Source organism: Macaca fascicularis, chromosome 6 (assembly GCF_037993035.2).
Source record: "Macaca fascicularis isolate 582-1 chromosome 6, T2T-MFA8v1.1".
NCBI classification, from domain to species: Eukaryota; Metazoa; Chordata; class Mammalia; order Primates; family Cercopithecidae; genus Macaca; species Macaca fascicularis.
Genome location: NC_088380.1, coordinates 84,688,114 through 84,714,887, shown reverse-complemented (window position 1 = coordinate 84,714,887; position 26,774 = coordinate 84,688,114). Strand labels below are relative to the sequence as shown.

General features: G+C 36.5%; 1 protein-coding gene across 5 annotated transcripts in view; it reads right to left on the bottom strand.

Moving 5' to 3' along the window:
* Positions 1-26,774, bottom strand: part of MSH3 (mutS homolog 3) — a 223,575-nt gene that overhangs the window by 97,014 nt on the left and 99,787 nt on the right. For 3 of the 5 annotated variants that reach the window (XM_005557283.5, XM_045393959.3, XM_065546414.2), the window contains 5 exons: positions 20,193-20,325; positions 13,474-13,661; positions 12,596-12,764; positions 5,888-5,952; positions 2,800-2,916 (listed from right to left, as the gene is read on the bottom strand). In XM_005557283.5, the coding sequence (XP_005557340.2) occupies positions 2,800-2,916; positions 5,888-5,952; positions 12,596-12,764; positions 13,474-13,661; positions 20,193-20,325 (672 nt within the window). Of the gene's footprint in view, positions 1-2,687; positions 2,917-5,887; positions 5,953-12,595; positions 12,765-13,473; positions 13,662-20,192; positions 20,326-26,774 lie in introns of all 5 variants that reach the window. The other 2 variants (XR_012413790.1, XR_012413791.1) reach the window with 2 other exon arrangements.

Sequence of the window (26,774 nt, the reverse complement as noted above, 5' to 3'; positions counted from 1 at the left end):
AGCTCACTCTTTGCAATCTCAATTATAGCCTAGGGATAATATAATAAAAACTCCTGGGTCAACCTAGTAGAAGGCCAAGTCAGAAGGCTGATACAGTAAGAATGGTTTGAGGTAATAATGGGCTATTAGAAGACAACATAAAAAGGGACAAATCAAAGAAACATCTCAAAGGTGGAAAAAGACAATCAGAAATTTGATAACAGGTTGGGCATGGTGGCTGGCACCTATAATCTCAGCACTTTGGGAGGCCGAGGCAGGCGAATCACTTGAGCCCAAGAGTTCAAGATTATGCGGGGGAACATAGAGAAACCCTGTCTCTACAAAAACACTTAAAAATTAGCCAGGTGTGGCGGTGCATGCCTGTGGTCCCAGCTACTAGGGGGCTGAGGTGGGAGGACTGCCTGAGCTGGGGAGGTAGAGGTTGCAATTAGTCATGATTGTACCACTGCACTCCAGCCTGGGTGGCAGAGTGAGACCAAAAAAAAAAAGAACTTGATAACAGATAAAGGGACCAAACGGAAGAAAGAATCAAGAATAACACCAAGATGATTAGCCTGGGAGTACTGAACTTTCTTTAGTCTGGAATAATGACAGAGAATAGAAGCCAGATCTATGAAATTATGTATGGTCTGAATAGAGTGAACAGGAAATTACCTCACCAAATCCCAGGACCCTTCTAGAATGTGAGTCCTTGAAGACTGAAAGGTGTAATTTTAGTTCAGTTTTCACATTCTCAGTGGTAATACTAAGGAAAAAGCCAGGAGAACTGAAAGACTCAAAGGCTCTGAAAACCCTTAAAATAGAAAATTGAAAGTGAAATAGAAAAGAAACTGAATAGACAAAATTTCCATCCCTACATTCAAGATTCTGAGTCAAGATAGTCTCAAAAGATTTAAGTAAATTGGAATCTCTTCCTGGTCTTATAATTCAAGACTCCTCAGGGCAAAAAGATTGGTACCAACTTACTTCCTTGTAAAAATTCTCACATATCTTTTTTGTTTTTTGTTTTTTTCATTTCATTTCAGGTTGATTACTTGAAATACAATAAAGCTCCCTGAAGGACATCACTGAATTTTTAGTGTTTAAGGTTGTATTTATTTATTTGAGACACAGTCATGCTCTGTTGCCCAGGCTGGAGTACAGAGGCGCAATCTCGGCTCACTGCAACCTCTGCCTCTCCGGTTCAGTGATTCTCTTGCCTTAGCTTACTGAGTTAGGTGGGATTACAGGTACATGCCACCACACCCGGCTAATTTTTGTATTTTTAGTAGAGACAGGGTTTCACCATGTTGGCCAGGCTGGTCTTGAATTCTTGGCCTCAAGTGATCCGCTCACCTCGGCCTCCCAAAGTGCTGGGATTACAGGTGTGAGCCACTGTGCCTGGCCTGTTTACAATTTTAAAGTAAGAGACTAACAGAGATGTATTTAGACTGATGTCTGCGGGCTCACCATGGGCAGGCTGGCAAAGGCCACATACCTGGCTGCCAGATGGCTGGGGCTAAATCTGGGCTCCAACCCTTACCCTTAGAAGATTAACTTCGTATTTCTGAATCTCACTTTATTCATTTGTAAGTCGGTTATGATACTTAGCCTTACAAGGGTCACATGAAAAATAATGAGTTTATATTTAAAGTACTCAGACCAGTGGTGGCCTAGAGCTGGCTCCTATGGACTCATGAAAATCAACTGTGCACATCTCTTCCCAACTCCAGTTCAGTGGTAGTTTCACATCAGCCCTGGTGGGAGTGTTTACACTTCAGAAACCAGCAAACTCTACAAACATGACTGCCCTTCCAAAGAGCTGGCTATTAGCCATTCGCCAGCACACTATGACTTAAAACTGACAATATAAATATATGACTATCAATAAATCCAGAATGTGAGGCATTCTTTGAGACAATGGCAAGGAGTCTTCAAAAAATACCATGGTAAAAAAAACAAAAAAAATGGCAGGCAATTCTAGGTTCAAATAGACTAAAGAAGCATAATTACCAAATGCAACATGTAAAAGTTGATTACGTCTTTCATTTTAAAATCTAAAGAGAGGGCAACATTGGAAAAATTCAAGAAATTAAAATATATTCACAAATTAATGGTAATTTTTTTAGATGTAATAATGGTGTTAAGATTACATAGTAGAATGTCCTTATTTTTAAAGATGCAGGTTTAAGTATTTAGGGGAAAGTGTTATGATGTCTAAAACTTACTTCCAAATGTTTCAGGAAAAAAATACATGAGAGAGAAAAAGCAAATGTGGCAAATGCTAACATGTGATGAACCTAGGTGAAGGGTATATAGGTGGTCATCTTAACTTTCAGTAGCTTTTAAGAATTTCTTTCGGGCTGGGTGCAGTGGCTCAAGCCTGTAATCCCAGCACTTTGGGAGGCCGAGGCAGGCGGATTACTTGAGGTCAGGAGAACAACATCAGCCTGGCCAACATGGCGAAACCACGTCTCTACTAAAAATACAAAAATTATCTGGGTGTAGCAGTGGGTGCCTGTAATCCCAGCTACTCGGGAGGCTGAGGCACAGAGAATTGCTTGAACCTGAGAGGTGGAGGATGCAGTGAGCTGAGATCGTGCCATGGCACTCCAGCCCAGGTGACAGAGCAAGACTCAGTCTCAAAAAAAAGAAAAAAAGAAAAAGAAAAAAAAAAGAAATAAAATCAGACAACACATGTACTCAACTATTTTATGGTGGGTCACAAGCTGGAATCTCTATTTTCTTTTTGATGGGAAGATTTTTCCAGTCTGTTTCTCATAGCAAAAAGTCAGATTATATTTTTCACTGTAAACTCACTCTAGAAAATCAAGCCATTCAGCACTGCAGTCAAGGACTAGCTGCTCCCGGAGTTGATTCAGATGTCTGTAATTTTCTACAACAAAAGGAGAGTGAAACCGGCTCACAGCTTTTGTGCTAGAAGACAGGAAAAAACATAAATAGGAAATCAAGGTTAGTAAAAAATCCGAAATGCCATCACTTTAGAAAATAAAAATAGTTATTTATTATTCTCTGATGAACCTTGAAAATAAACAGCTGTAAATAGAGGAACATTCTTTAATTATGGTCCTGAACTCTACTGATTCCAAAGAACATGACTTTGCTCAGGAAGCCTTTTAAAATGCATTTCAAATTATACCCATATGGCAAAGTCAAAGTTTAGAACTTTTATTTCATAGGCAAAAAGCTTTTTTCTTTAAATTATACTAAGTGAAAATGCTCTTTAACAAAGATCAGAAGCAAATATGGTAAAAGAAAGTATGATAAAGCTAGGAAGTAGATACACTGGTGAAGGTTATATTATTCTTTGTTTTATGGGCTTTTCTGTATGACTGAAGTATTTCAGAGAAAAAAGAAAAAAAGCATTACAAAGAATAGCAATGCATTAATTCAGGAGGCAATTAAGAAAGAGATCTTCAGGATACTATGATCTGTGCAGATGCACAGTGGCTCTGGATGGGAAGAAATACCACATGCTCCCCATCTGGGCTTAAGTATCATCTCTGCTCTCCGTTCAGTAGCTAGAGCACAACAGGGGATGCCATGGGTCCCCAGTCAGAGAAGCCAGATCGAGGCTCTGGTCCTGCTACTTACTTACTAACTATGTGATTTGGGGCAAATGAAACAGACCTTCTCTAAATATCACTTTCCTCATCTATGAAACGGGGATAATAATATCTACCTCATAGTTACTCTTGACAGGATCAGACAGACAACACTTAGGAGAGCGCCTATAAGTATTCAATAAAAATTAGTTGTTTGGTGGTGGTGGTGGTTGCCATTGCTGTTAATGCTGTCATTATGATAAGTCTTTAAGAAGAAAAGGTCAAGGCATCTGGTCTTTGTTCCCCAACTCTTGTAATACACTGTTGCACTTTAATTTGCCAAGTTGCTGGATTAGGGGTGGGCCTTTTGCATTCAAAATCTGACTCCTGATGTTCTAACCCATCTCTGTCAAAACCCTATGGCCCAACAGATAAATTGCAATGAACCTTTCCCAAACTATCTTATCTGTTGATTCAATTTACATTACTAACATTTGAAAGATGGTGTCACTGATTTATGCCTTGCTTGTTGCTTTAAAATTGTATCATCTAGACTTCTATGCCAACATATTTATCAAAGCTTTATCTTCTGGAAAAACTCATTTAGTGAGATATTTCGGTTATTGTTGTAGACAGACTAACATGGTTTTTGGTAATTTCTCTTCATAATGCATATTTCATTCATTAGCTGTGATACAGGACAAAAGCAGATAAAGGAAAGAATGTCTGCAAAAAGAGAAAACAACCTCCCCTAGAATCAATAATACTCAAATCTAAAGTACAGCTTCTGGCAGCATTTTAAAAAAAAGATGGTATTAGAACGAAAGAAATCCATGCCTGTGCCTTCAGCATCTGATGATGTGGCAATGGATAATAAACATTTTCTTTTTAAGTTAAAATAATAAATTACTGGGAGGTCAAGGCAGGTGAATCACTTGAGTTCGAGACCAGCCCCTGGCCCACCCCTAGTGAAACCCCGTGTCTACTAAAATACAAAAAAAATTAGCCAGCAGTGGTGGCAGGTGCCTGTAATCCCAGCTACTTGGAAGGCTGAGGCAGGAGAATCACTTGAACCCGTGAGGCGGAGGTTGCAATAGGCTGAGATTGCATCACTATACTTCAGCCTGGTTGACAAAAAGAGTCTCCGTCTTAAAAATATATATATATTATATATGTATCATTATATATATTTTTGTATATATGTATATTATATGTGTAATAAATTAATCAGTCATACATTATGTCAAAATTTCCCTTCATCCTTAAAACAGAATGCCTGTACACTATTACCAGTTACTGGTCCCTCTTCTACCATCTTAGGCAAATGTACCATTTTCATCTCATGTTTGTGCAACTTATTGATAACAGTACTAATAAATATTCCACAAAGGATACTACTCACAGCTGTATATACTTCCCTAATACCTTGTCTTTAAATGAGTCCTCTCTTGGAGATTAATGTCTAACCAAGGAGAAAAGGCAGAGTCCCATTGTGGTTCTCTAAATTTGTTTTTGATTAATTTATTTTCATCAATTCACGATCTGGGTTATAAAAAAAAGATGTAAAGAATTACAATAATTATGTGCCAAGGAAGGCATTAAGAGTAAAGAAATGTGGAGCTCGGTGAGGTAGAAAATTAAATTGCAGCTTCTTGTAAGAAATGTCAGGCATAGCATTCATCATGAAGTAAAAGCAACTAAATTAATCTTACAATTGAAGGTTCCTCAACTTTTCCTCCATGTGTATCCTGTGCTATAAGAATAAAACAGTAATTTACAAAATAAGAAAACAAATGTGTAAAAATAAGATACCTTTTTGAAAAATGTTTTAAAATCAATGATAAAGAGTTAAAAATAGTGATCTCCTTGGTTAAAAGTTCCCTAAGAAAGGGCAGGGCACAGTGGCTCACGCCTGTAATCCCAGCACTTTGGGAGGCTGAGGTGGATGAATCACCTGAGGTCAGGAGTTTGAGACCAGTCTGGCCAACAGGGTGAAACCCTGTCTCTACTAAAAATACAAATTAGCCGGGGGTGGTAGTGCACACCTGTAGTCCCAGCTACTCGGGAGGCTGAGGCAGAAGAATCCCTTGAATCAGGGAGGTGGAGGTTGCAATGAGCTGAGATCATACCACTACACTACAGCCTGGACAACAGAGCAAGACTGTATCTCCCCCCGCAAAAACAAAAACAAAAACAAACAAACAAAAAGTTCCATAAGAAAAAATAAAAATAAAAAGAACTGCTTTTAATTTCAAGAACGTGGCTACTATGAGCCCAGTAGCACATAGATATACAGATGTCATTATAATTCATTATAAGAAAAAAATGTATTTTAAACCTACCTTCCAACCTTTACCCAATCAGTTGGTATACAAGATACAGCAGAGTTCTTTATTTCGATCATAAACTAAAACAAATACAAATAAACAGATATTTAGATGAGTAACCATTATATATTTTAAAGCTTTCCCCAAATTGTGGTATAACAATTTATTATATATTGTTAAACACTCAAAATAAGTTCAGAATTGTTTTTCATACTGTATATATGTCAATACAGACAAATATTATTAATTAAGGGTTCAATACTTGGGACAAAGTACAATTTGTGTTGTGTAAAACATTTGTAATACTTGGGCTTTCATGTTTCTAATATTGTTATACATATACTCTGAATGATGGCTTTTTCATTAACCATCTCTTTCATTTATTAATACTCACTTAAGAATTCTATTACTCATAAAAGATTGAATTTCTAAGCATGTAAGATTTTAAAATATTCAATTAGTAGATGTTACACCGGTCTGAGATATGATCCTCCCCTATTCTGAACAGAGAAGATTTTTAGATAGTTTTTACCCAAGGAACCGAAATCCTCTAGAAGTATCTTCACAGGAAAGCACTGACTTCCCTAACTATAAAGAGAAGAAAGTATTTCTTTCCATATGAGAGTTTTCTTTAAGTTTTCACTTATATGAACCATAATATCTTTTTCTTATTTTGGTGGGTACATGGTGGTTGTATATATTCATTGGTTACATGAGATAGTTTGATACAGGCATGCAATGCATAATAATCACATCAGGGTAAATGGGGTATCCATCACCTCAAGCATTTATCTTTTGTGCTACAAATAATCCAATTATACTCTTTTAGTTATTTTTAAATGTACAATTAAATTATTGATTATAATTACCGTGTTGTTACCAATACTAGGTTTTATTCATTCTTCCTGTTTCTTTTTTATCCATTAACCATCCCCTCATCCTCCCCACCCCCACTACCACTACCAGTTTCTGGTAACCATCATTCTATTCTGTATCTCCATGAGTTCAATTGTTTTAATGTTTAGCTCCCACAAGTTAAGTGAGAACATGCCAAGTTTGTCTTTTTGCACCCGGCATATTTCCCTTAACCTAATGACCTCCATAATCCACCCATGTTGTTGCAAATGACAGGATCTCATTCTTTTTTATGGCTCAATAGTACTCCATTGTGAATACATACTACAGTTTCTTTACTCATTCGTCTGTTGATGGACACTTAGTTTGTTTCCAAATCTTAGCTATTGTGAATAGTGCTGCAATAAACACGGCAGTGCAGATATCTCTTTAATATACTAATTTCCTTTCTGTTGGGTATATATCTAGCAGTGGGATTGCTGGATCATATGGTAGCTCTATTTTTTTTTTTTTTGAGGGACCTCCAAACTGTTCTCCATAGTGATGGTGGTACTATAATTTACATTCCCACCAACAGTGTACGAGAGTTCCCTTTTCTCCACATCCTCATCAACATTTGCTATTGCCTGTCTTTTGGATAAAAGTCATTTTGACTGGGGTGAGATAATATCTCATTATCATTTTAATTTACATCCATAATATCTTTATAGATCCAACTGTGCTCTGCAAATAAGGTTCTCATCAGCCAGGAAGCAAGTGAAGTTCTATCAAACCATTCATTTTTAGCCTTAGTTATATATTACCTCTTCTCAGTGTGCTTGCATTCCTGTATTATTACAATCAAATTCAGGCTGGACGCGATGGCTCACACCTGTAATCCCAGTACTTTGGGAGGCTGAGGTGGAGGGATTACCTGAAGTCAGGAGTTCAAGACCAGTCTGGCCAATGTGGTGAAACCCCATCTCTACTAATAGAGATAAAATTAGCCAGGCCTGGTGGCAGGCACCTGTAATCTCAGCTACTCAGGAAGCTGAGGCAGGAGAATCACTTGAGCCCAGGAGGTGGAGGTTGCAGTGAGCCGAGATCGCGCCACTGCGCTCCAGCCTGGGCAACAGAGCAAGACTCTGTCGCAATAAAAAACAAAAACAAAAACAAAAATTCAATGATTCATTTAAATAAATTTCTAAAAACCCATTTTGAGTGGAATGGAACCCTAGAAGCTGTGTGGTTGTAATTTTGAGAGAGCTATGAGAACTTTTTCATATTTATCAGTTTTATTATATGCACACAACTTCAGGTATTTATAATGTTCATATTAATAACAGTATCAACATGGTTCTTGAGTTTATTTTTCCCATTAATAGAAATACTGTAGTTTTTACATTAATTATATTAAGAATTAGTGGCTAATTTCCCTTAGAAAAATGTTTTGAACTAGTGATGCCCTCATGTACAGAGAATTAATACAGTTTCAAATCTGCTACACCCATTTAAATAGTTAAGAGTCAGGAGTCTAAAAAGCCTCGTTTGGCTACAAAAAGTAACTTTTGAAAAACCACAAAAAAAATCATTAATGGGAAAGATAAAACCACGTTTAAACTGTGCTAAATAATTCTGCTATTTTAAAGTGTTCTACCAAAGGAGATGTTGGCCTTTTTATAAAATAATTCTGGAAAGAGCTCTGCTAAAGGCAAACAGCAAAATTCAGGAACAGACTGATTGGATCACTGATATTTGGGAAGGACACATCCAGATGCATAATGACTAACAGAGCTCCACAGGAGTTACTACCTAAGGGATGACGGACATTTTGAACAAGGAGCACCTTGGGAACAGTTTGGACCACAACTATTCAATCTGTAAGTATCAAAAGTGCTACTCTAGGACCACAATCGCTACAGCAGGCCACCATATACAGAGCCAATACAGTGCCAATGCAGTCGGGAAAACAGTGGGAGTCAGGAAGGCACAAGTTAAACCCCTCTGGTCACGTCCTCAGACAGTGGCTGGTCCTTGGACTGATCCTGAGTGTCCCTTTTCCTCACTCAGCAGTCCTCGGAATTTCAGCCTGGGTTCCTCCTCAGAGTGGTCATCTGCTAGCTTTTCTTCTCTTCTACAGCGATGATGAGATACAAAATTTTTTCTCTAGCTATTCTTTTTTTTTAACATTCTAAGAATGAACAGGTAGGCCTTTGGTTTAAGAATTTTATTACTAAAGAAAAGAAAACTAACATAGAAAATAGCATACATTCCAGTAATCTTAGAAAGCTCTCACAGCAACTTTTCCTGCTTTACAGTTCCTGACTTTGTTTCTTAGGTGTTGATGTGAGTAGTCTGCCTTGATTCATTATAGCAATCTCTCATATTCTTCTCCTGGGACCCAATTCTGTCTTATTTAATGTCAGATATTGTTAATCTATATAGCCTGTGGTATCACTGGGCTGGCAACATCACTAGGTTTGCCGAAATTCTTACTCACTCCAGAAACTGCTGTTTTCTCCAGCACCACACTTAACCCATTCCTCCACTCCCCACTTTTCATTCTCTTAATAATTTAAGCATTTTTTACTATATTTTAAATCTAAGTAAAAAGCACTCAGATTTAACAGATTATTTTCCACATTTTAAACATAGTAAACAGATATTTGGATATGCTGCATGCTGTCAATGAATAAAACTCTTTCTAAAGATTTTTTTCCAATATTTTTCTTTTTCCCTTAGTAATAATAATACTTATCAGTACTGCCCCCAATGTAAATATTGCCCCTTTTCCATTCCATATTTGATTCAAGGTTAAGAGATAATTGGTCTATATTCACAAAATATGATAGAGACTGTAACAGAAGCAGTAAACTATGTAAACTTCTGCTTTCATTACATACATACATACTTTCATAAATACATACATACATTACATAATACATAATAATGTATGTATATTATTACATAAAAATATAAAGTTTCTGCTTTCATTAATTTCTTCTAAGCCAATACTTACATAGTCAGAGACAATAAGGCATCATACAATAAGGTTTTAGTATTCTAATGAGTATATAAAAGCTGGGAACAGAGGTGAAAAATGAATGTTGTCAAAATAACACTGGATTGACAGACCGGCACATTTACCTAATTTTGGTAAAAATAACAAGATCCACATATTATCACATGGATCACGTGGGGCTGCTATAATGGGTCTTTTAAGGTTATTACAAAAGCTGTATGTATAGAAATAAAATGTCAGAACAGAAATGTATAAAGAAGCACCAATAAATGTAAAATAAGGGTTTTCCACCGTGCCTCCCTCACTTCTCAGAGATAATCATATTTGATGGAGTCTTTTCCTAGTCTTTTAAGTACCTTTAAATAATTTGAGAATACCGTTAGTCTTTTTTTTTTTTTTTTTGGACAGGGTTTCACTCTGTTGCCCAGGGTGGAGTATAGTGGCATGATCACGGGTCACAGCAACTTCAGCCTGTCAGGCTCAAGCGATTCTCTACCTTAGTCTCCCGAGTAGCAGCGACTATACACACATTCCACTATGCCTGGCTAATTTTATTTTTATATTTAGCGATGGTGTCTCACTATGTTGCCCAAGCAGGTCCTCGAACTCCAGAGCTCAAGCAATCCTTCTGCCTTGGCCTCCCAAAGTGTTGGGATTATAGGTGTGAGCCACTATAGTCTTTTTTAAAACAGAATTTGATGAAAACAAGTTTGAATATTTAGAATTCCTTTGGTGTTCCAATGAATGGAATCATTAATTTTCAAAAGGTTTTAAGAAAGTAATTTTGTGTTAACGTTCTACTAAAATCCTAGAGAAGATTATTAAAAACCAACAATAATCCATCCTACTATTAATAACGAAGAAACTTTGTTCCTCAAATTCATCAACTTAACCTAGTAAAGATAAAAGATAACTGATCTTCCTTTCTAATATTTTTTAATACAATTAGTTGATCTCCATGCTGTACTTTTTCTTAAACCTCAATGCCACACTCACAATGAATAACCAGTCTACTATCTCTTATGAATTCCTGATAATTTTCTTTCATTTTTACTCAAAAACTACCAAATGAATCCAGGACCGTCTTTCCAAGACTTAAATTTTATTTTGAATACTATGAGCTCTAAAATGTCCAGATTTTGTCAGATAAAATCCATGGTGTTGAGAATCCTTTGTGTTAATATTTGGAATTAATAAATGGAATGAAATACTGGTATTAACATAATAGAAAGACAAGAGTCTGGCAGAACTGGGCTGGATTTGTGCTTCTGACCTTGGGTAACTTATCTAACTACTCCAAACCTGTTTTCTTTCCAACAAAACTAGAATGACTGACCCTTTTTGGTGTTGTTACAAGAATTAAATAATATATGTAGGCACCTACCACTCTTCTAGACTTTAACAAGTACTTGATAAATGGTAACTCTATTACTATTATTGTTATTATGTGAGTAGTATAAGCATAGCACTTTATGATTAAAAAGCACTTTCATGTATTTTAACTTAATTGGTCTCCATAATAGTCTTATAACAGAGGTAACTCTTCCATGGTCATATAGCATGTAAATGGTAGAACTGGCACTTACACTTAGCTTTCTCCACTGTAATACCAGGCAGCCACTTTTCTACTACATATCTTTTATTAAAGTAACTAAAGCAATGTTCATCATTTGATTCTAAACCAATAGCCAGAATGGTGGCCTTTAGGCCAATTTTCACTTTGCAAGGTCATGACTGCATAGTAAAAACAAGAACTACAATTAAATATTTGGTATTTGTCTGTTCAGACAATAAACTTAAGTATAAATATTGTCAAATCATTTTTCTATTATATAGAGCTCCATGTGGCATTGTGAATGTCTGCTGAGTATAATATCTTAATAATTGTACTTCAGAAGACAGGTTGACTTAATGGGTAAATCTATGAAATAACACAAGACAAACATTTTAATGAATATTCTCTATTAATGTAGAGCTTCTTATTTCAAATAACTATACAATCAACAATCTTTTGGCAAAACACACAAAGCAATGTAAATGTTAAAAATTTTGATTTGAAATTAAGTTCTTCCCCACCAGAAAAATATCTATTTTTAAAAATCCTGAATAAAATGCTCACTCTATAGAAGTTATCCATAAGTTTCGTAATTTGGTATTTTAATAAAACAGAATTTCTCAAACTCCCTCTGTTTGAATCTTCATATTTTATTAAACATAAGATATAGGAGTAGCATGCCTCAAGACTCAGAATAGGACTGAAAAGTACAACCATATTTAAAAGGCATACTTCTTCCTTTTCTGGTTCTCATTGAGACACTACTATCAAACTTTAAACAAAAGTACACACCCCAAGAAACACATTCTAAACAGTACCATAATTTTATGGAAGACTCACTAAGTGTAGTTTTTCACTCTAGATTTGTTTTTTTAGCAGCTATACTCTTAACTTTAGTAGGAAGCCCTGCCGTTTAATCACTATATGAGCCAATCAACACAGGTGGCCAACTTTGTATTATTTCATCATCTGTAAGGCAGGGATCAAAGACTAACTTCTCTTTCCTGGATTTAGAACAAATGAATTCTATAAGTTGCTATTCATAATAATCGAGATTTTCTATAATATAATTTTAACAGATAACACTAATACACATATAACATCAAGTTGCATTACTTTCACAAGAGACTAATAAAACACCATCATTAAAATAATTCTTATCAAAACAAGTTATTACAACATATTTCCACGGAATAAAACAGAAAATTTGAAGAGATAATACATATCCTATCCTCAGATTTTTATTTACATTTTAAAATAGCTTTTCTACTAGAGGAAAACTAATAGAAAATAGAAGTAGGTTTGACATTACCTCCTGTCCTGATACTGTCACATATTGTGCAGAAGGATTTTTTAGTATTTTTCGTATTTCTTGCAAATGCATTCGGATCTTGTCACTAACACCTTGAATTTCATCCTTCCTCTTTTTTATTAAAGGGAAGTCAGAAAGGTCTTTAAATAATTCAGTTTTATCCCCAACTCTAAAAAATCAAAAAATGCAAATACATATTCGAAGTTTATTGATTAAAGCAGTTATCGTTTATTTTTCATAGTGTGATGAAAGAGGAAAGCACTGGAAGTCAGGGAAATGAGGTTCCAATTGTCACTAAGCACTTATGGGCTTGTTTTTGAACTTCTCTGAGGATGGTCAAAATTACCCTAATATCATTTTCACTTTTTAAGTTCATGATTCCCATGGTAAAACCAAGAGATACACTATTTGTTGTTTGCCTATGCAGAAAACAAAGACAAATGTAAATGTCAAATCCTATTTCATTTATATAGAATGTTTTGTGCAATACGTTATAAAAGAACTACCTTTTAAAGGATAACTTTGCTTTTACAGATTCTAAATATAAGGACATCTCTGGAAATATAGGAAATGAGTACACGATATCTGACATTCATTTTGGGGTTAATAATCTACTACTGCTTGGCTTTGCCTGTGTTTTACCTTTCCATCATCTGATACCTGGGGGAGTACTATATCTGTCCTAGATGGTAAACTGCCTAAATTTTAGATAGCAAGTATTCCAACTGTAATGTAACACTTTAAGGGTCCAATCACATTTCTAATTATATATGTACTCATTCAACTTCTAGTAAAGATTAAGAATCCACAAATCAAATGGCAAATGCACTGGAGTATACTGACTGTTGAAAAAGAAGAATTCAGGGTCTGGTACTTACTTGGCAGCTTGTTCATTGAGTATCTTTAAGTAATGCTCCACTGGACTGAGGAGTTCAGGAATTTCTAAAATAACGGTGCGGAGCAAGTCTGACTGAACGTGGGAATTAACAGCAGGTATTATTGCTTGAAATTCTGACTTTAGGTGATATAAGGTTTTGACAATCAAGAAGAACTCTTGGGTAGAACACTGAAAATAGAAATTTTTTTACAAAATAGCATAAGATACATGAAAATGATTAACTAGTGATCTTTTAAAGTTAGAATCAGAATTGAGGAAAGTTTAAATTTTCTATTAACTAGTTAGTTGAAATAAAATATCACTGATATTTTCTAAATGAGGTTAAATACTATGTAGTATTTTAGGCATAAAGAAAATAATTTTAGCCAAGAAAAACAAAGCCAATACTTGTTTAGTATTTTTTCATTTTAAAATAGCATAAACCAAATAGCAAAAATAGGTTAAACAAGCTAAAAAATGTGAAGGATAATATCTGTAAGGCATAACAAACACAAGGCAAAATTCTCCCAAACATAATAGGCTCTTACAAATTGACATGAAAAAGATGAATAATCCAAAGAACAATGGCTAAACAAACTGAATATGCAGCTCATAGAAACAGTCAGTATGTACATGATTATCTTCATATACAACTAAAGACAAGCAAATTAGAAATACAGGATAGCATTTTTCACTTATCAGAATGTCAAATATTTAAAAGCTCCACAATAACCATGTAACAGGATTTAAAAAAAAAAGACACTTTTATATACTATTAGCAGAGGACTAACCTTTTTGAAAAACAACTTGGCATGTCTTCATAACAAAAAAGTGCATATAACCCTTTGAATAAACATCACTTTAAATAATTTATCTAAAATAGACTAACAAATAGTGAAAAACATGTGTCTGAATATTCATAGTAGCACTGCTTATAATTTAAAAAGATAAATAAGAAATAAATATCCATCAATTGGGATCTTATTAGGAAAAACTCATGCAATGTAATACTATGAAACAGCTAAAAAAATTTAAGATGTTTGTATCAGTATAGAACTCCATAATTTCAACATACATTGAATATATATAGTATGTTTATATCATATACCACATAGCCCATATATGTATATATTTTTATGTATTTACATGGTAATACTTTCTTTGTGATTCTTTAAATGATATACATTTTTCTATATAAATAGAAAAATCTAAATATCAATAAAAATTTTAGGAGGTAACACATGTGACTTACTCTGGTTACCCTCTGGGTAGTAGGTATGGAGGGGTGGCAGAGGGAGACTTTTTACCCTTTATTGTATACCCTTGCATACTACTGTAGTTTTTTTTAACATGAACATGAATAATTTTTACATCGTAGCTTCTGGTAAACAGAGTGGGTTAAACACATGTGCATCTAATTTCCATCTTCAAACAACAGTTAAGAGATTGTTTAAAAAGGCATAAAACCAGCCAGGCACAGTGGCTCATGCCTGTAATCTCAGCACTTTGGGAGGCTGAAGTGGGTGGATTACAACGTCAGGAGCTCGAGACCAAACCGACCAACATGGTGAAACCCCATCTCTACTAAAAATACAAAAATTAGCCGTGTATGGTGGTGCTCGCCTGTGATCCCAGTGACTCAGGTGGCTGAGGTAGAAGAATCGCTTGAACCCAGGAAGCAGAGGTTGCAGTGAGCCGAGATCGCACCACTGCACTCCTGCCTGGGCAACAGAGCAAGACTCCATCTCAAAAAAAAAAAAAGGAAAAAACCACACTAGAAAAGAGGACAACAGCAACAATATGTTAGAAGCTATAAAGTAAATGGATAAATAGTGATTGACTTAAAAGACTCAAGGTACCTGAATTTTAAACTGTCCTTAAGGAAAACTGAGACACAATTTACATCAAGAATCCAAAAAGACTTGTGTACCAATTTGGATTCTGCCCTGCGAGGGAACTTCTAAAAATATTAATAATATCTTCCATGAAATAGAAGATACTACAACCATGAAACAAGATGCTACTTTTAAAAAGAAAAAACGTTTGGAGAACAAGAAAACAAAAATTCTTGGAAATTAAAGTATAATAGTAGAAATGAAAAATTCAACAGAAGCGGTAGTAAAGATAGTAAAGTCATCTAAAACCTAGAATTTTATACCCATTCAAACTACCAATCAAATGTGAAGGTAGTAACAACGATAATTTAAAAACAAAACAAAAAAAAAAAAAAAACACTTTCAGACATGAATGTTTCAAAAGATTTACTTCCAACATTCTCAGGAAGATTCTAGAGGATGTACTCCACCAAAATGAAGAAATAAACCAAGAGGAAGACATGGAATATAGAAAATAACAGATTCAACTCAAGGGAAGTAAAGGGAATTTAAGATAGTACTATACAACAGATATGAGGACAACCAGTCCATACTGGATCAAGTCAGAAGGCTCTAGAAGACAGCTCAGGAAAATAAAACTGACAGAATGTTGACTGAAAAGAACTGTCTTGAGAAAACAATTTAAGGCTAAGGTAATAAGGCACATAATAAGTAGTATATATGAAATAGATTAAGGCTAAGAACACATTCAAAAACGTAATTAACCACAAAGGGTGAAGTAAATTATGCAAAAAAAGTAAGAAGTTAGGTCCAGCTGAGCAAATGTTGAATTCTAAGTGTATCATGAGGCAACTTTTCTCCAGAAAGACCCCCTCCCTACCGCATACAGGAAGCTGGACTGTTTACATAAATATGAAACCTAGAAGCTTTTTGGCCACTAGTCAATTAATGATACCTTTTAACAAAAGTAAAGAACTAAACATAAACATTTTCAATATAATTTTGAATATTCACCTCTTGTAATTATTGTAATCCCAAGAAAAGGATTAATTTTCCAAGCTGAGACACAATGTAAAGTTAAGTCAACAACAGAAGCAAGGTGAAAACCAGTAGTGTTTTACAATCACCTTGAAAGCCAGAGGCAGCAGGTTGTTCTCAAGTTTCTTAAGCAAAAGAACTCAAAAGAAGCTGCAAGAAAGCTGAGGATGGGTAGCTGGCTGCTCCTGGAGTCACTCTCCAGGAATTCAGCCCTACTTCTGGCAGCAGCTGTCTCACTGGGAGAGCTTGAGCACAGACCCACAAGTACGGAGGCAGGGCCTCACTGGACACAGGATGGAAAGGACCCCAGCTTAAGCGCAACACTGAAAACAGGGCTTTGGGCTTATTCCTGCCTGGCTAAAAAACGATTCTCACCTAGAAAATTCTGAAAACACTCTCCTCAACATTTGCTAAGTGCGATTATCCTTTAAATGTATTCACCAACCTCGGCAGTTACTTAACACTTTCTTACAAAACAGTTCTTGAGCAAAGTTAGTATGGGTTCCTGTGACTAGCACTATTTACAAGATTGGAATTTAATGTTTTGTCATCAAAAGAAATGTTTATTTTAGGCTAGGAGCAGTGGCTCACGCCTGTAATCCCAGCACACTGGGAGGCTGAGGTGGGAGGATCCTTGAATCCAGGAGTTGGAGACCAGCCTGGGTAACACGACAAGATCTTGTCTCTACAAAAAATACAAAAAAAAAAAAAAAAAAAAAAATTAGCTGGGCATGGCGGCACATGCCTGTTGTCCTAGCTACTCAGAAGGCTGGAGGCTGAAGCTGTAGTGAGCTGTGGTCATGCCACTGCATTCCAGCCTGGGTTACACAGTGAGATCTTGTTTCAAAAAAAAAAAGAAGAAGAAGAAGAAGAAGAAATGTTTATTTTATGCCAGAATCAGCTCACTTGAGATCCTCTATCATTATCGACATAAAAACACCTATTGGTACGTATTCCAGGACACGTTCCACAAAACCGTACAGCCTGTGTTGACCACTTCCCACAATATCCAGTGTTCCTTCTCGTTTTATGAATTTCACATAATTGGCATAATCTGTACCCAGGACATCACTCACTATGTGGTGTACATAGAAGCTTATGTAGAGTAATCTAATAATAAAGAATAGACATATGTTTGATGGTGTGTTCGTACAGCCAGCCAACTAATCTATAAAACATTAGTTTAAAGCATTCAGCTTTCCTGAAGTTGGTTTGTTACCAGATCATTTCTACTCTTCACCCTTCAAACTAATCTTTAGGCACATTCTTGTGCAAACAAACACTAAAACAGCAACAAGGAATGGCTTCCAAGTGAGTTATAAGTTCCTTTAGTAAAATATATTTTTAAATTCCAAAATAAGTCATTCTTGCACTGCATAGTGGCCACTTTTTAAATGAATTAGATTCTGACTTTACTAGAGTTTTGAAACTTTTATAAATACACAAACCCTGTGCAATACAAACATCAAAGTAAAGTTTACAAAAAGGCAGGAAGGTGGAAAAGAAATCACAGCCCCATGAACTGATGCTGCCATCTTGATGCCACGGACACTTTGACTTAGTGCATTTCAGTAGTCATTGAAAGATTTTCAGCTTTGCTTCTGTTTTCTCTTAAGAAAAACAAGGCCGGGCGCGGTGGCTCAAGCCTGTAATCCCAGCACTTTGGGAGGCCGAGACGGGTGGATCACGAGGTCAGGAGATCGAGACCATCCTGGCTAACACGGTGAAACCCCGTCTCTACTAAAAAATACAAAACACTAGCCGGGCCCAGTGGCGGGCGCCTGTAGTCCCAGCTACTTGGGAGGCTGAGGCAGGAGAATGGCGGGAACCCGGGAGGCGGAGCTTGCAGTGAGCTGAGATCCGGCCACTGCACTCCAGCCCGGGCGACAGAGCGAGACTCCGTCTCAAAAAAAAAAAAAAAAAAAAAAAAAAAGAAAAACAAAAATCTCTGACATCTGTCAGTGAATCCTTTCAAGTAGTTAAGGCAAGGTGCCCCCGGAGAACCGTTGTTTAAAGAAGGTTAATATGCACCAATTTTCAGACTCTGAGCCTAGGATACAAAACAACAAATGGTTTGGCAACCACTATGCAACTTCAAAAAGATCTACCATAAAACTTGCAACTATCAGCACAGCTTCTGCTATTGCCAGCAAAACAACAACATGGTGTACCCAATAATGATACAATAGGCTCCCTTGACCCCATAACCAACTCCTACATTCTTTCACCCCAGGATCAGTATTTCCAATTCTGGCTTGTGCATTGTTTTCAAATTTAGCTGAAGCATGTAAAACAGTTACATAAGTCCTCTTGGGCACCTCAAGTATTCTTAGAAGCAGTACTTATTCTAGTAAAATTCTGTGGGGGTAAAAGGGGCTGAAAAATATAGAAACTCTAATGAAAACTTGGTCACAACTAAAATTTAGGCATATAGGCTGGGTGCGGTGGCTCATGCCTGTAATCCCAGCACTTTGGGAGGCCAAGGCGGGTGGATCACCTGAGGTCAGGAGTTCGAGACCAGCCTGGCCAATGTGGTGAAACCCCGTCTCTGCTAAAAATACAAAAGCCAGCAGGGCATAGTGGCGGGTGCCTGTAATCCCAGCTACTCAGGAGGCTGAGACAGAAGAATCGCTTAAACCTGGGAGGTGGAGGTTGCAGTGAGCCGAGATCACCCCATTGCACTCCAGCCTGGGTGACAAGAATGAAACTCTGTCTCAAAAATAAAGTAAAAATTTAGGCATATAAAAACTGTTTTACAGTAAAATTATTATATTGGCAAGGAGTTACGTTTGGAGGAAAAATAAAATTTGCTTATGAAAAGTGGCAAACAGAAAAAAAAAAAAATGGCAGTCAAGATAACACATCAAACATGATAGTGTCCAAAAGACACAGCCAATGAAAACACAATCAAGAATCCTGGGTCTAAATACAGATTCTGTTACTAGCAAGTTATTAAACCTCTCAGCATCATCATATGAGCCAAAGTAATTCAAGTGGTTGCAGCAATTTTTATATATATATATATACACACACACACACACACACACATATATATATACACACACACACACATACATAGCATTAGATACAATTTCTTATTAGTAAGAACGTAATAAAAATAGTAACTTCTCAATGTCATAAAGTTTTGACAAGGAACAAAGAGTATAAAGTGTGTGAATGACTTCTGCAAAAAGTAAAACCCCATAAAGAGTTTATCGTGTTTTTTATCATTTAAAAGTATTAATAATTTTTTTAAATTTTAGGCATATTTTGAAGATAACCTAAATTATTTCCCTAAAAGTGGAAAATGACTCATTTTTGCTATGACTCAAACTATAAAGCTTAAGTGATAAAAATCAAAATAATCCTTTACTCACCTTCAATATCCAAGCTTGTTTTCATACTAATTACCACCACAGATGTTATACTAGCAGATTTTTCCTTAGTTTAAGAAATAATAAGTTGTTCTAAGATCAAAAGAAAAAAGGTATCTTTTTTCTAAAATAACCAGTCTACATAAATTTCCTATTTTGATAATAGTCTATACTTTCAGGATGAAACAGGAGAATATCCTGTATTATAAGAGAAGGGCCTCTATGTGGCTGTAGTTAATGTACATGAGAAAACTATTTTTTACAATGGTTAAATTGGAATAATTCTAATTTGTGCTATTAAAATTTCTGAGGATTCAGCTAGTCTCGCATGCTATATTTGTAAGATTTTACAAAATAAAATAATAATAGAGCTCTCAGAAGTTTTCTTTTAATAAAACTTTCCTTTAAAAGTTTTCTTTTAATTTGTGAGCTGAAGAACACTGTCAGCTTTATTAGATTTCTGTCACACTTACTTTTTTGTGATAAATGCTACAGAGTCCTCTCTCTATGTCAGGCAATTTACGTAGATGATTTTCTATCTGACCAAACACACTAGATTCTGAATGGAGAACTTCAGATACAGCATCAAGCCGGGCATTTATTTCCCTGTGAGAAAAGAGTAATAGCAATGATCAGATATGTTAGGAGTTCAGAATGTAGACATTTCCCATTCTAATGTCCAGGACTGTGACACAGCCACTTATTAGGCACAAAGGAAATTCCTCCTTCATATTGAGACAGGTGGGAAGGGCACCCTGAAAAAACTCCAATGGGCATATGCACTGGGAGGAGGGTACACTGGAGTGGAGACACAGAAGTTCATGCTTTTGGCCGCAGGGAGGAGCCTGGCCCCTCCTCCTCCTGGATGGAACCTGGGATTACAGTCTGTGAGGCGGGAAGCATACTAGCAAGATTCTTGTTCTGACTTGGTGGAGAGTCCCTGTTTCCCTTTTTATTCCTCTTTGCCCAATGAATTCCATTTTTCTCCTCCTTCGAACTGTCTGTGAGCCTAATTTTACATGGCTGTGTGATGAGGACCACCCTCCCCCAACCCCACTGTCTTTAGCTGAACTAAGGAAAAAGTCCTACAAAAATAGATCTGGTCCTTCCATGCCTCTTATTATATCTGAATCAAACAGCAGGTATTGTACAAGGACATTCACTAGCTGGGTTTGACAAAGACAGGCTTACCAAGAAAACACACAGACTACATTTCCCAGTCTCCCCTGTAGTTAAGTATGGCCATGTACCTGAGTTCTGAAGCATGGGTGGGAATGATGTAAGCCACCTCTAGCCCTGGCCCATAAAAACTTCCTGAATAAGCTTTCACATTCACCTAACTCCCTTTGCCAGCTAGGCAAGCTTGTGAGCCCCATGGTGACTCCATCAGCCTGAGTCCACAGTGGAGCAGAAAATCCACCATTCCTGTATCTGTTACCAATTGAACTTATATTAGCAAGAAATAAACTTCTAATGTATTTAAGCCACTTACATGGAGAACTTGTTTGCTGATAGCTTGCATTACCTTGGCTAATATAATAGTTCAACAATGATCAACAAGATGACTTAGTGGTGGTGGTGATGGCTGAACTGACCAACTGTTTGAATGAAATGGAATTAAACATACTGACCCTGACCAAAGACTGGGGAGTAGCAATAGAAAGTGCAGAGGATATGGGCCACAGGAGATCAGGATTGCAGGATTTTACCAATGGCTACACTTTAAGTGATGAGTCAACTTAAAACGGAAACCTGATGGACTAAATGTATCCTCAATGAGAAGTGGTCCATGAAGTACCTATAAACATCAAAGGCCCACACTAGGAATAATGGCCATATGTAGTATTAAAAACTAAGATAAGTAAACATGTCTGGTGAGTAGTAAGCCCTCAGTAAGGATTTGAAGTATTTGTAAATGAATACAATGAATAAATAAGCAAGTGGATGAAAGATGTTTTGGGGGAAAGGAGGCATCGGCCACTGAATAAACATGTCTGTCTCTCAAAATTCTGTTGACATCATACACACTAATATGAAGAGCAAATCTCAGATCAGGATCCTGGCTAGATTACAATCAAACTGAGGACTTTCCATTTAGTTGAGTGTTTTTGTCTTTATTATCCTTAACTACCTGTGAGATCATGCCTTTTCATAATACAAAGCTTCTATACTAACTTCAGGCCTCATGTTTGTTCATTTTTCTCTGGCTCATACTCTTATATGCAGAAAGACCATTTGTTAGTACAATAGTACAATGCAGGAAAGCAAGACAGAGCTTTGTACACACACGGGTTGGCTCTTCCAATCTCAGCAGGGTGGCCTCTGTAATCTATCCACCACCCTCCGCCTCTACTGCCACTACTATAGCCTAAGTAAAACTCATATTGAAACAGCCTAACTTTCCCCCCCACTTCTGTCCCTTTTTGCAACTCATTCTCCACACGGCAGCCCAAGTGGTTTTCCTAAAGCCCAAATCTGTTCATGCCACACCTCCGCTTTAAACTCATCCGTGACTTGCCATTAATCTTAGGTTCAAATCCAGAATCTTTAATTGTCCTAAAAAACAACTGATACCTGTTTAGCTCTCAGGTCTCCCCTGAGATCACATGTCACTCTCTTCCTCCTACTCTAAGTTCCAGTCAGACTGCATATCTTTCAATGACTTAGTTACTCCAAGCTCTCTGCCATGGAGGCTTTCTCATTTGCTGCTTACTTTGCCTACAATGTTATTTTCCTCTTCCCTATCACCCATCAGCTACACTTCGTCTGGTGAACTCCTGCCCACTCTTCCCCTGAAAGGCCTTTCTAGATTCACTAGACCAGACTTAATCCCTTTACTATCATTTCCCATACTACCATCTTTTCTCTTCGCATAATGGTAATCATAATTGTATTTCTTCTTCAATGAGAATTTACTACTTCACTGTCTTTCCTACAAGACTATAAATTCAGTGAACACAGGGGTCATTTCTTATCCTTACATTTCAAGATAATAATTTGTGCTCAATAAACAGTTATTTGATTCAATTTCATTCCGAAGACTACATATAAAGTAAATCAAGATGAGCTGGAAAAAATAAATTTTCTTTGCAAAGGATTGTTGTGATAAAATAAACCAATGTTTTACTCTAACATTTACCCAAAATGTTATACAAATATAAAATTTTACTTTAATAACTCACTCCTGCATAAATGAAAGATGACACCAATTGGAATAGACTAAGTTGATGCTACAGATGGTTTGAGGACTGATAAAATAATGCCATCTGTGAACGTATAAGACAGCCTACACAAATAGCTACTGTCTCAAAAATTAAAGGTTTTCTGAGATATAGAAAGATACGAGCAAAAGAGTTTAATAAAAACCTAAGTCATATTTATGAAGTCTACCAGAAGACTTTTTTAATAGATATAAAACTATAAATTTCTTAGAGACTTGAAAGGTTAGGCCAAGTTAGTTTGGAATCTGGGAAAATATAAAGGAAAAGGTTTTCATTCTAGCCAGTGCCAACATAGGCAAAAGCAGTATGTTCACTATCAATCAGTTTGGTTTTAACCCAACCTTCTTTAAGGGCTACCTCAGAGGTTAACAATTTGGGCTCAGAAGTCAGGTGGCCTTGATTCAAACTCAGGCTCTGCCATTTACCAATTATTTAGCCTTGCCCTAGTTTCTCCATCTATAAAATGAGAAGAGCAATAGGCCCTAACTCTTGGTGTTAGTAAAAGAATTCAATGAAATAATACATGTCAGGTACTTAATGCAGTACCTGCTACATCATGAGAACCACTCATAAATGTTTACTGTTACCACATCATTACAAGTTTTGTTTAGTAGACACTACAAAGAACAGCACGGAAGAGGGATAAATAGCACCCAAAATATGAGCTCAGAAATTACCATGCGAGGACAAACCTTAGGGCATAGATATGTAAACAGGTATTTTGTGCAGTGAACAAGTGGGAACTATATAAGGAAAGCTAGTCCTGGCATCTTGAGGGCTAAACCTGACAAGCAGTGATGATCTGAAGTACTCGCTGTGCTGAGACTGGACAGTAGGCTGCATTGAGAAAGCACACTATAACGATTAATAATTATGGAGGTCTAAATGGGCAGGGAGAGAGTGAAAGGGTATGTGGCACTGTTCACCATGAATTTCTCATCACTGTGGTTAGCTATAATTCCATCTTTAACTCCTATATGAAGATCAGAATGGAAATAAGCAAGAATGACTACACTTTTTAAAATTAAACAATTCACATACCTTAGAATTGTTGTTTAATGTGCAGTAGTAACAAGACCTTCCAAATAATTGTAACAAAACAATATGTCAGGACACAATAGAGAATTATTATTTTAGTGCAATTAATGACAGAGATTGAGTGACAGCAACAGGAAACAAAACTGGAAGAAGCATCAATTGGATGATGATAAAGATATTATTCCAAGATGCCTGATAGTATTCTACAGTTGATCTTACTATACAACTTAAATAACTGAAAGAAGGCACCTGAGTCATTTCATTCCATGTACCAAACAAACAAAAAGACGAGGTCCTGGGGATGACAAAGATTCTTCTTTACTACCAAAGATGCAAGGAGTAAAAGTGAGTGTCACTGGAGTCCTTCATATTTGAAGATAAACTAGGTGGTGACGTAAGTATCTACTGTGTTTGGCTGTCACTCAGAAACACAGAGTGTGACCTAAAGCTATTGTCAGTGATGGTGTCAGTACCTACTGGTTGCTACTGTGAAAACGCCTCTATAATTCAAACTTAAGATAATTTTGTATAGATATGTTGAATAAGATCTAGTATTTGATAGTGCAACAGGGTGACTACAGCCAACAATTTATTGTACATTTAAAAATAACTAAAAGAGTATAATGGGAATATCAGTAACACAAAGAAATGGTAAATGCTTGAGTGATGGATACCCCATTTACCCTGATGTGATTATTATACATTGTATGCCTGCATCACAATATCTCATATACCCTTAATATATATACCTACTGTGTACCCACAAACATAAAATGTTTTAAAAAAAAGGTTATCTGGTGGGGGTGGGGAGCTGAAATACAGACTGCTGGGGGTGTATTTTTGTTTGGTTTCGTTTTACTGAAAAGTTTGGCTTTAAAGACGACACAGAATGAGTAAATTAAATTCAGACATTAACACACTGGTCATGTGAAATGGTTAAACAAACTACCTAAATAATCTCCTGTCAGAAACATGAACCATAAGCCCTTTCCTAGGATCTAAGCATCATTAGACCTATCTAGCTTCACCTTTCACATATACTGTTCATTTTTACATTCAATGAACAATTACTGAGTGCTTACAAAGTACTCATTGTACAAATGGTAGACATTAGGGCTATAATTGTTAACAAGAGAGCCTTGCTAGTCTACAAAGAACTTACACTCTAGTGATGAATAGTAAAACTTTTAAAAAGCATTAATGATAACAATGTAATAAGATTATAACTGGGTTAGGATCTAGATACAATGGGAACACAGGCCAGGAGCATCTAATGAACAAATGCAGTTTTAGGATCAGGGAGGATTTCCTGGGGGTAGCTATTGAGTAAAAGATTAGCTATTATCTATAAAAGATAAGTGGAAAATGGAGGGTGAAGGTTTGAAAATGTGACCACAGGAGCTGGGATCCAAGGCTAATAGTTTGGATGCACATAAGAACAGTAGCAGGAATACTAGTTAGAAAGCTGTTTCAAAAATCCAGAGAAGCAACACTGAAGGCCTGACATTGCCACCCTATGCTACATTATAGGTAATTTCTTCAGGTACTATCTTGCATTTCAGTCATTTCCTCTATTCTTATTTAACCCATATACTGCTTTTTTGTTGTTGTTTTCTTTCTTTCTTTTTGGAGTATAAGATCCATTCTTACTTAAGTCATTCTTTTTTTAATTTCAATAGTTTTTGTAGAAGAGATGGTTTTTGGTTACATGAATGAGTTCTTTAGTCCATTAAGTTTTAAAGAATTCTATGTGGTTCCTTTTTAAATCAATCTGAGCCCCTTTGATAGTATTTATTTTCTATGCTCATATTTTTTATTCTATTTTGTATTTTTTTTTTAACTTGGTGATTTATGTGAGTACAATCAGACTGTTTTAAATAAGTTTCACAGCTTGGAAATTGCCAGACCACACAGAGTATAAATTGAAACTGAAAATCTATGAGGGAGGACCTGTGGTTAAGAATTCTTAGAAACATTTTCCTCAGGTAAGAATAGGTTGAGACACATTTGTCACCTCTCTACTGAGACCATAGTCCTTTGAGTGTCTCACATTACTATAGTATCCCTAACTTAAATGGACCCAAGGCCCTGTCTCCTGTCTCCCACAAGGCAACTGAACCCCAATCCTTTTGATTACCAAGATCTGCAGGAGCCCACAGGGCAGCTGCAGCAGTCAATTCACTTCCATTTCCAGTCCTTTTCCCATCTGTTCTGAGTTTTCCCCTTATGTTTTAAATACAGATTCAGCAATGTCCTAAAGGGATGTTTGTTACGCTTGATCCAGCATATCCAGTTATTTCACATAGGGAGATATTTTATGATATTAAAACCACAGAAAATGAAATCTTCTTATGGCATTTTTGAAGAAAGATATTTGGAAAATCCTCATTAATAAAGGCATAAAGATGGAGAAAGATAAAGCAGGAAGGGCCAAGAAAGAAAAGATATTTATCTCCTTCTCCTCATTCTTTCCGATATTCCTCTTCCTCAGCCCAAATGAAAGCTGCCATATTTGCTGCAGGTCATTTGTGCAGGTCTAGAGCTCACTGAAGGTCCTAATGTTGAAGAACAAAGCAGAGGCCAGCTAAAAGTTCCTGGATGTTAGTTAATCCCTATGTATTGACAGTCGGGACAAACATTTGGGTAAGAGGCACTTGGGTTCATTTCATTCTTAGCAGCAGCAGTTCCTCCTTTAAACTCCCATTCAACCCAGCAGACAAAAGGGGCACCAGGTCAGTCCCAACCAAACACAGCTCTCAATTACGCACCACATGCTACTCTCCCTTCCCATTTCCG